This window comes from Sinocyclocheilus rhinocerous, unplaced genomic scaffold (assembly GCF_001515625.1).
Source record: "Sinocyclocheilus rhinocerous isolate Xijiao unplaced genomic scaffold, SAMN03320098_v1.1 scaffold2594, whole genome shotgun sequence".
Classification (NCBI taxonomy): domain Eukaryota; kingdom Metazoa; phylum Chordata; class Actinopteri; order Cypriniformes; family Cyprinidae; genus Sinocyclocheilus; species Sinocyclocheilus rhinocerous.
Window position 1 is genome coordinate 65,548 of NW_015665225.1, and position 11,001 is coordinate 76,548.

General features: G+C 33.6%; 1 protein-coding gene across 1 annotated transcript in view; it reads left to right on the forward strand.

The window, feature by feature from the left end:
- The window catches only part of LOC107731304 (netrin receptor DCC-like), a gene marked incomplete at its 5' end in the record, with an annotated part of 67,152 nt that extends 65,494 nt beyond the window's left edge, over positions 1-1,658 (forward strand). The window contains one exon of the mRNA XM_016542357.1: positions 812-1,658. Coding sequence (XP_016397843.1) covers positions 812-901 — 90 coding nt within the window. The remainder of the gene's footprint in view (positions 1-811) is intronic.
- Positions 1,659-11,001: the final 9,343 nt, after the last annotated feature.

Consider the following 11,001-nt stretch of genomic DNA (forward strand, 5'->3'; position numbering starts at 1 on the left):
CAGATTCATCAGATGTTTATGCATGGGCTAATGAAACTTTGACTCAACCGATTCGTTCAAAACACGGAATCAAGCAGCAATGAATCGGCTGGTTGCTATGTGTTTCCGCCTAAAATGTATGTGACATAATATTATTGTATTTGCATTGTAACTGTTTATAGAACTATTAAACAGTCGTGATGGTGAAAACGTTGTGTGATGTTGCCTAACTAACTGTATTTTAAATATAAAAACTTTCCATTTTGAATTTTTACCTCAGGATGCTGAGTTTCTTAGTGTTGCGCGTTTTGATTTCTCCTGGAGAGGCTGCGCGAGCCTCGCCTCAGCGGCGCAACCTTATTCTGTCAATAGATGCATTATATACAGTAGCTATATCCACTATTCGCCTCTTACTCTAAATGTAATAAAATCAGAATAATACTTGCGTTTTGGTGTTTACGTAGTTATTTTTGGTTACTGATGTTTTAATCATGTTACTTGTCTGGCGTTAATGAAGCGTTAATGTCGAGCCCTGGAGTCTATGTGCCGGGGCTCAGCCCCAGACGACCCCGGCCCAATTTAAACCCTGCTGCCGTTGTCCCGATGTGAACGTCGCTGCTAACAGCGGCTCGATTGATGAGTGAGTGTTTCATACGGCCATCTGATGTTATAGCTGGAGCTCAAAGCTCTGGATAACTACAGACAGCACTGGGATATCCATGCAATAAACACACTAATTGTTTGCCACGGATCTGAAGGTCAGGCGTTCTCAATATCGCAGTGACATTTTCCAAACCGTGTTAAAAGTTTCTTCTGCTCTTGTGCTCCGCAGGTGTACGAGCAGGATGATCTGAGCGAGCAGATGGCCAGTCTGGAAGGTCTGATGAAGCAGCTCAACGCCATTACGGGTTCGGCTTTTTAACGCAGGCGCAGACGAGCGAACGCCTGGAACGAGGAAGTGCAGACTCTCTGGCGTTCACCTTCCTCTGTGATCTACCTGAAGCCCTCAGACGGGATTAAAAAGGGAAAATGACTCTAGAGAGGAAGCGTCTCTTTTCTAACACTGTCTGAGATTTTATACTGGTTTCTGTACACGGCTGAGTGAATCCATCCCGCTGAACGCAGATCCATCCGGGAAGAAGACTCCTGAGCTTCATCTACTAATGGAAACCTTTCTCCGATGGGATTATTAGTGATTCATCTCAAACCCCGACTGATCGGAGTTGCCAAAACGCAAACCCTCTGACTTCTCATAGACATCTTGCCAATCTATTGCTGCCAAAATCCCTGAAATACACTTTACTAGGGAACTGTGTATTCATAGTAGAAGGAGGTCGGATGCCGGATCGGCGTGGATGAGAAAACCCGATCATTTTGCTCACGCAGCACTGATTTAGTTGCAGATTTTCATCTTGTTTGTCGTCGCCTGTCTTTGTGAATCTCTTTACTACACAAACGTCATATCGGTTTATTATTTCACAGCAGTGAAGCTGTAAATCCCTGCGGTGTGCTCTTCGTTTCACATTGTGTGTTTCATATGACCCACTGCCAAAAATTATTTTCTTCCTCCGTATTTCCGTCTTGTTTTCCGGTAGAAATATCTAAATGTTCTTAAATCAAGATGCATTTACTTGAGACGCAAAATGGCATGAGATAACAAGTCTTGTTTTCTGAAAAAGGTATAAAAATGAAGTAAATATACACTTCGGGAGGAAAAGTAACTTTTCACTTTAAATTAGGTTTATTTTTATGAACCCGTCGGCAGATATTTTTTCTTGTTTTAAGCATAAATACACTTAATTTGTATACATTTTTCAGAAAACAAGACTTTATTTTGTTTCTCCAATAAATCTACCATACGCCAAAATCAAATACATTTTTCAATATATTGCAAAAACAATTTTTTTTTAAATGTTATTAAAAATGTAGGCTACTGTAAAATTTGAAATGTATTTTCTTGCCCCTGAAATAGATTTTGGTATCTGAAGGTTGAAACTAAATATGTTTTCAATTTCAAAACTATACTTCGTTTAACTTTATTGTTTACAACATATTTTTAAAATATATTTTGGCCAGAATTTTTTTTCCTTTTTTTTTGATTTTGGAATGTTGAGATATTTGTACTGGAAAGCAAGACCAAAATACTAAAGAAGAATATATTTTCTTGCTGCGACCATGATCAGTCAGTCGGCGGAGGGTGAAAAAGGACGACAAACACGGCAGATGAGAGAATTAATCTGTCAAATAATACTAATGTGACAGCTTTGAGACGACACACCATCAGCTTTCCATTCTTCTCTTTCGTGTTTGCGTTTAAAACCGTTTTATGTCAGAAATCACAAACAAGACTTTTTATGTGCCTATATATATTTTCGTTCACTTTTTGGTCACTTTATTTATTTGCTGTGTTGCGAGACAAAAGGAGGAGGATGAAATGTGTCCCTATATTTGATATTTTTCTGGTGCCATTCAGATCCATGTGCAGCGAGCGATTGATGGACTAATCGCTGTGGCGTCATGGACTCGGCGTTGGGTTTCTACGATATATTTAATGTATGATTTAGATTGTTTCTTTCACTGTAATTTATGGAGACGATGTGATGAATTCTAAAGCTTTTATTTAGGCCATTAGGAGAAATTCTGGGACGGATTTTCACTGTGCTTTTGAACGAAGATATTTAGCTTCAGCATCATAACACACATTCAGCTGCCTGATGTTTTTTTTTGTGTGTGTCACGTTAAATGTGATCGACAACATTCCTGAGATCTCGAGACGTTTGGATTCTCCCATGATGTTCCGTCTGAAATCCAGCTGCATTTTTATTTCAGAAACATAGAGTTTGTGTCTCTCATTCCCTCACAGTCTGTTCATCTTTCTCACAGTGAAGAATCACAATTCCTGCTTTAATGGAAAAGTTCACATGAAAATAATGTCGTTCCAAACCTTGAAGAACTAAAGGAGAATCTTCTCGCAGCAGACTCTTCAGCTCAGACCAGAAAGCACCACTGTTTCTGCCACGGGATAAAAAAAACAAAACACAATTGAGTCTTTGTAATATCTCAATTCTGACTTTACATCTCACAATTCTGACTTTTGTCTCACAGTTTTCAGAATTGCAAGATATAAACTCAAAATTGTGAAAAAGAAGTAAGAAAAGAGAAGTCGTCTGAACTGACAAGAACAAAAGGTCAGAAGTGTGACGAACAGAAATGCAAAAAAAAAAAAAGTACAAAAATTCATATATTGCTATTCTGTCTTTATTTTTTGCAGTTGCCAGATAAAAAGTCGGAATTTTTATATAAAGTCAGAATTGCAAGATATAAACTTGAAAACTGTGGGGGAAAAAGTCAGAAAACTCACAATTGGGGGAAAAAAGGTCATAAGTGTGACAAAAAGTCACAATTAACATTTCGTGGCAGGAAAAGAAAATTATTAAGATGGCAAGAAATTAAATCAGAATAGCAAGAAAAAAGTTTATATCTTGCTATTCTGACTTTATTTCTCAGAATTGTGAGTTTATTTCTCACAATTTGTAGTTAATATCTTACTATTGTGACTTTTTCCTCATAATTGCAAGTCAGAATTCTGAATTCTACACTGTAAAAAATAAATAGTTGAGAAAACTTAAAATAATAAGGCAACGTGATGCAGTAAGACTTTTGAGTTCTCTCAACAATAGTTTTTTAGTTCTGCTCAGTAAAGATACTTTGTTTAGTCAATGTAAATTCGTTTGTTCTTGCAATGCTGATTGTCTTATTTTGCTAATAGAAAAATTCTTGTCACAGCAACTGAATAAACAATTACTGTCATTGAGGTAATACATTTTTTTTCTGTTGCCTGGATGAAAAAAAATGTGTAAAAGTCATCACATTATCGAGTTTATGTTTGCTTACGAATGACAAATGTTAATGGGCAACTTAGTCTAATAAGTAGACAACATTGTCTATGCTTGTAAAACAACTTACAAGACTAAAGATACTCAAGAAATGGACATAAGTGATTGAACATACTCTAGGCCTCAAAACTAGACACACTAACCTCAAGAATGGTCACAACCAACAAATGTTAAAAAGATGAGCTCTTTACATCACAGTACAACAAATAACTAACAATAATGATAAAACAACAACAAAACATTTTAAATGAAGTTCGCAAACAGCAAAACAATAATCCTATAACAGTAACTGCATAATTTATTCATGCTGCAATGCATGCTGGGAACTCACAAAGCCTTAACATTTCAACAATATGCAATTCTTTGTTCAGTCAACTGTGTTTGACTAGTTGGGACAACATTTGAGTTAATTTTGTTGGTCTGACAAGGATTTTTATGTAGTTTCAAGAAAATTGCATTTTTTAGTATTGGAGACTCAAAAGGTTTCGTAAACTGGAAAATGTGCAATTGTATTTTTTACAGTGTAACTGATTCTGACTCAATATCTCAAGTTGTACATAATATCTGAGAAAAAAATCAGAATTGCAAGATATAAACATTATATATTCTTTGTTTATATTGCGAGATATTAACTTTATATATATATATATTAGAATTTTTTTTCTCAATTGCAAGTTTATATCTCGCAATTCTGGCTTTTTTGAGAATTGCAAAAAAGTCTGAACTGTGAAATTAAAAGTCACAATTACCTTTTTTATTACAGCTCAGTTCAGTTCAAGATGAACACAGCACACAAGTTGTTTTTAATGACAGCGTTTGTACCTTCGGTTGTGTAGAATTGAGCGGCGTGGTCATCGTTCGTGTCGGACGGGTTTGAACAGCATTCATTTTCCAGTGAACTCTTCCTGTAATTCTGCAGTGCCGGGGCTGATGGGATTGATCTCTGACAGGTTTGTTGATGTGTCTCAGAATCACCTTCATTAGCCGTGTTGATTATAGAATCAGAAGGCCAGCGTTGAGGAACATGAGCAGAGTTAGACGTTAGAACATGAGTTAGACGTTCTCTGCTCGAGAGGAGGAATCATTCTTATGTGTATTTTACTTCATCCTTAAATTGTCCAATGTTAGTGTCGTTAACCAAATTAGAGTAGTGGTTGAGATCTGAAATGCGGTTTTCCATGTGAAGGGAAGTCGAACCCTCCGGCTGTTTCTACCCATGACGTTGTATACAATTACTGGTTTTGTAATGCACTGTAGAACAGTCCAATGTTCCTTTTTATATAGAAATGTTATTTGAATGGTGCATTCTTTTTGTTTGATAAATAAAGCCTTTGATAACAAACCATGTCTGTGTTCGATTCTATTCGCAGAATTTTAGTAGTATGATTGGGTAACAGAACCATCTTTTAAATCTCTTTTCAAAAACTCCTGAACGGTTTAAGCAAAACCTGATTGACCACATAGATAGATGTGCTCAGATTAATGAACTGATATGATGGGGATGTCAGCTATTTAGTTTGTTTTAGTTAGTTCTATCTATCTATATATCTACCTATCTATCATTTGTTAGCTAGTTAATTAGATCTATCTATCGTTAGTTTTAGTTAGTTCTGTCTATCTATCTGTGTATGTATGTATGTGTGTATCTATCCTTATTTGGCTATTTAATTAGTTAGATCTACTTGTCTATCTATCCTTAGTTAGTTAGTTAGTTAGCTAGTTAATTAGTTAGATATATCTGTCTATCTATCTGACTATCTATTGTTCATTCATTAGTTAGCTAATTAATTAGTTAGATTTATCTGTCTGTCTATCTATCTATCTATCAGTTAGTTAGTTAACTAGTTAGTTTTACATTTACATTTAGTCATTTTGCAGACGCTTTTATCCAAAGCGACTTACAATTGGGGAATACATAAAGCGATTCTTCTTAAAGAGGCAAACAGATACAGGAAGTGCTCGTAATACCAAGTTTCAGGTATTGTTACATTTTAAATGTAGTTTTAGTTCTATCTATCTATCTGACAGGGTTAGGGTTATGTTAGTTCGTTCGTTCGTTACTTAGTTAATTAGTTAGATCTATTTATCTATCAGTGAGTTAGCTAGTTAGTTAGTTTTAGCTAGTTATATCTATCTATCGTTACTTAGTTAATTAGGTAGATCTATATATCTATATATCAGCTAGATTTTAAATGTAGTTTTAGTTCTATCTATCTGACAGGGTTAGGGTTATGTTAGTTAGTTCGTTACTTAGTTAATTAGATCTATTTATCTATCTATCAGTGAGTTAGCTAGTTAGTTAGTTTTAGCTAGTTATATCTATCTATCGTTACTTAGTTAATTAGGTAGATCTATATATCTATATATCAGCTAGTTAGCTAACTAGTTAATTTTAGTTCTATCTGTCTGTCTATCTGTCTATCTATATATCGTTTGTTCATTACTTAGTTAATTAGTTAGATCTATATATCATCTATTTATCAGTTAGTTACTTAGCTAGTTAGTTAGCTAGTTAGTTTTAGTTCTATCTATCTGTCTGTCTGTCTGTCTATCATTCGTTCATTACTTAGTTATCTAGTTAATTAGGTAGATCTATCTATCATCTATCTATCAGTTAGTTAGCTTGTTAGTTTTAGTTAGTTCTATCTGTCTGTCTGTCTGTCTGTCTGTCTATCATTCGCTCATTACTTAGTTAGCTAGTTAATTAGGTAGATCTATCTATCAGTTAGCTACTTAGTTTTAGTTAGTTCTATCTATCTATCATTACTTAGTTAATTAGGTAGATCTATATATCTATTGTTAGTTAACTAGATAATTAGATCTATCTATCGTTAGTTAGTTTTAGTTAGTTCTATCTATCTGTCTATCTATTGTTTGTTCATTACTTAGTTAGCTAGTTAATTAGTTAGATCTATCTATCTATCAGTTTGTTAGTTAGTTAGTTAGTTAGTTAGATAGCTAGTTAGTTAGTCTTAGTTCTATCTATCTATTGTTACTTAGCTAGTTATTTAGGTAGACCTATCTATCGTTAATTAGTTAGCTAGTTAATTAGTTAGATACAGCTGTATCGTTAGTTAGTTTTAGTTAGTTATATCTATCTATCTATATATCTATCATCTATTTTTCTATTGTTACTTAGTTAATTAGGTACATCTATCTGTCTATCTATCATTAGTTAGTTAGTTAACTAGCTAGTTAATTAGTTAGATCTATCTATCATTAGTTAGCTAGTTAATTAGATCTATTTATCATTAGTTAGTTCTATCTATCTATCTATCTATCTATATCTATCTATCTATCTATCTATCTATTTATCATCTTATCTATCTATATCTATCTATCTATCTATCTATCTATCATTAGTTAGCTAGTTAATTAGATCTATTTATCGTTAGTTAGTTGTAGTTAGTTCTGTCTATCTATCTATTTAAATGGAGAGCAACTCTTTAAAAAAATCCTTGAGTATTTCCATGTAAAACTGAAGAACAGCCTTTGTGTTTTTTGATGAGCGCTTATGTGTAGTGCTTAATATGAAGTTTTTTTTTAATGCATTGAGTTTGTCTGCTTTAAAGGTGTCCGGGTTGATTTGGAGTGTTCCCACATCAAAGCGCTCAGATCTGAAGTGAATCCAGTACACCCTCGGCGATGATCACAGTCTCATGTACAGTCGGTAGAACTTCCAGCGCAGTAAACGCGTGACGCATCAAACACCTTTCTAATAATACTGCACTGAGAGACGAGTCCTGTGTCAGCTCCAGAATAACCCGCAGCGCTCGCAGCACACAGCAGATGTCCAGTAAATGCCTATGATTAATGGAGGCCGTGTGTGACATATGCTTCAACAGATGCTTCACATGACAGGAGAAGACTTACCGGTGTAAAACACTGTGACCATTAGACACCCGTCCCTCAGGAACACAACAGCTCTGTTCCACAGCCAGGTGAGCGAGATATCACATACGGATATCAACACTGCGGGTGAAACCTTTGAGAAATGGGTCTGTTTTGCTTCCATAACATATCTGCTTTTTTTTAAAGAAAACATCCAAAATCTACATTTAAGTGATTATTTTATTGCACTTTTTCTATTTGCGTTTGTAGATTTCAATTCCAATCCATATCTTTGAAGAGTTTTTTCTCTTACACACACCAAACTTTAAAAAAAAAAAAAAAAAAAAAACTTTAGAGTTTTATTCCTCTCTATATTCTGAAGGTTTGTTCACATTTCATTCACACTGATTTATACAACATTTTACTCCTAAAAACCTGGTGAAAATTAGTTTGTTTTCTGTCTGTTGACAGTATTTTATGATTTATGGAGTGATAAAAAGAGAAATCCACAATCCCCTCTAGAAATACATTTAATATGAAAACAAAAGCAAAAAAATTAAAAAAATTGAACCTGGCTTTATCCAATGTTCAGATTTATTTTCTGGAAATATATGCAAATTAGTGCATATTTAATTAGATAATTCCTCATTTGCATATTTAAACATAACAATTTAGAAAACTTGAAATGTTACTACTTAAACTTATCTTCTATCTTTCTAATTTTCATTAAAAGTTTTAGTAATTTGGTTTTTATTTCTTTTTTAGCTTTAATTTGTATTTATTTAATTTTTAGTTGTAGTAATTTTACTACTTCACTTTAAACTTATTTTATTTCAGTTAGTTTCCATGGCAACATTTCAAATTTTTATTTCATTTTTATTTATTTTTTTGTTTGTATTTTTTAAAAATATTCCTATTAAGCTTTAATTTATAATTATTTAATTTTCAGTTGTAGTAATTTTACTACACTTTAAACTTATTTCAGTTAGAAGCCATGTCTTTTTATATTTTCGTTTACTTTTCTATTTTAGTTTTTATTTATTACTATTTACTTTAATTTATTACTTATTTTACATTAATGTATATTTATTCAATTTTCATTGGAGTAATTCTACTGCTCATTTTAATTGAATTTTTAGTAATTGCAGCATATGTGATTAGATGATGCTTCGTTTGTGTATTCAAATTTGACAATTTAGAAATTTGTAATACAGAATGTAATGTCTTAATATATTGTGATAAATCAACTGGGGAAGTATGGTGATTTCTGTTAGTTAAAATAGTTAATTTGACCTTATTCACCTGTGGTGTATTGCCTTAAATAATGCATTTTAATTAAATTGAATCGTAGTTTTTGATGTTGACACATTTATATTTCAAATGAACATCTCTGTTGACTTGAATAATGATGTGTTTCTTCTGTTGTAGCAGTTGGAGTTCCTCTTGAAGTTGTGAAATGCATGAAGGTTCGTGATGAATCTGACCCAGAATCAGATGGCGAATCAGGTCTGTGAAGTTTCATTGCAACACTTTCACACTGAATATATTGTGCTTCCATATATCAGTTTCCACCGCAGCAATGATCTCAACAGCACTGCTGAGAGAAAAGCTAAAAACCTGTTTAAGATCTCATGAACTCATGAAGGTTTCTTCTCAGAGCAGAGCATCTCTTTGTTCGCTGAGCGTCGGGATGCAGCTGTTTTCTGATCCTCTCAGTTGAAAGTGAATCTTTGTCAGTCTCTCACGCTCCACTGACAGCTCTGCTAATTTACTGGCAACAAAAGGCGCAGCGCTGCAATGCTGGGAGACATAAGCTGCTTACAGCTGTGTGTGTTTGTGTCTCTGATGTGAAGCAGGTGTGTGTGTGTGATGCACCTGAATGAAGCGCTGCTGCTCCTGCATCCATATTAAAGACAGAATCAGCTGTGAGTCTCCTGTGATTCACTATAACACCAGTAACGGCCAGTCTTATGATATCAGTCATCTGAACAGCAGCGCAGAGACGCAAGAACAATCAGGAAAAAATGATTGAGAATAACTCCATTGATAAAAAAAAACAATACTGTGATAATAAAACTCTGAATGTGAATGAAAGAATGAAACGTTCATATTTTCTGAAAAACATCTGAGGGATGTTTGTTCCAGTGCTAGTTTAGCATTACTATTATAGTATTTATTAATAGCTTGAAAGAGCTTTTATTTTTATATTTGCAGTTTTAATTGTAATTCTAGTTTAGCTTTTAGTAATGTTGTGTTTTATATATATATTTCTATTTAGCTTTATGTTTATGTAAGTTTTAGTTGTAGTAATTTTAGTACTTAAACTTATTTCAGTTAATTACCAAGACAGTATTTCTAATTTTCTCTTAAATTTCAGTTATTTGGATTGATGTGTGGGCTAGGGCTAGGGTTAGGGTTAGGGTTAGTTAGGGTTAGGGTTAGGGTTAAGCATTGATATATCAGTATCGCCACGGGAATGTTTCACTGTTTGTATCACTTGCGGTTTTTCTCACAGCGAGTGTCACAGAATGTAGTTTTAAGAGTCTTTTAGGTGAGAATGCAGTTGTTTAGACTTGAAATATGCGGTTTGTTAAGAAAGATAACGTCTCTCACTCAGTCTTTGGTCATGTAATCAGTTACAAATATACTGGTCCAAGATTGTATCTGACATGAGTAATAGTGTAATATAAGGAGTTGGTACTGGATCCTTTGTTTTTATCAAATGAAAAGAGACAATCTTCTCACATTTGCAGCCAGGAAAAGCATATTAATGAGGTGTATAAGTGACTCTGACTATATCTGGCTTAGTACTATATACTAATTCCACTGGAATATTTAACGTTTAGTTAATGGTCAGCCTGGTCAGTTTTATAATGTCAGTACTCTAGGGATTGAATTGTCAACTATTCTGTGGAAGAGTTTTCCTATTCATGCACCCCAAGCGAGTGCATAAGATTTTGAACTTGTATTGTACTACCACTATGTATTTAGTGGTTGTCCACTTCATTTTTGATTATCTCAATTTTTTATTTTTCCTTGCCGACTATTTTTTTTATGATCATGGTTTATATTCTTGTGTGTTTTGTTAAAGTTGGAAAATGTTGAATAAATACTGTATATTTGAGAAAAAAATAAATAATGATAACGTCTATTTGAACATTTTCTAACAACATAAGTCTTTATTATCACTTTTTATCAACTTAACACATCCTTGCTTAATAAAAACATTCATTTCCAAAAAAAAAAAAATTTTTTTTAAAAAAAAGAAGGAAAAAATTACTGACCCAAAACTTTT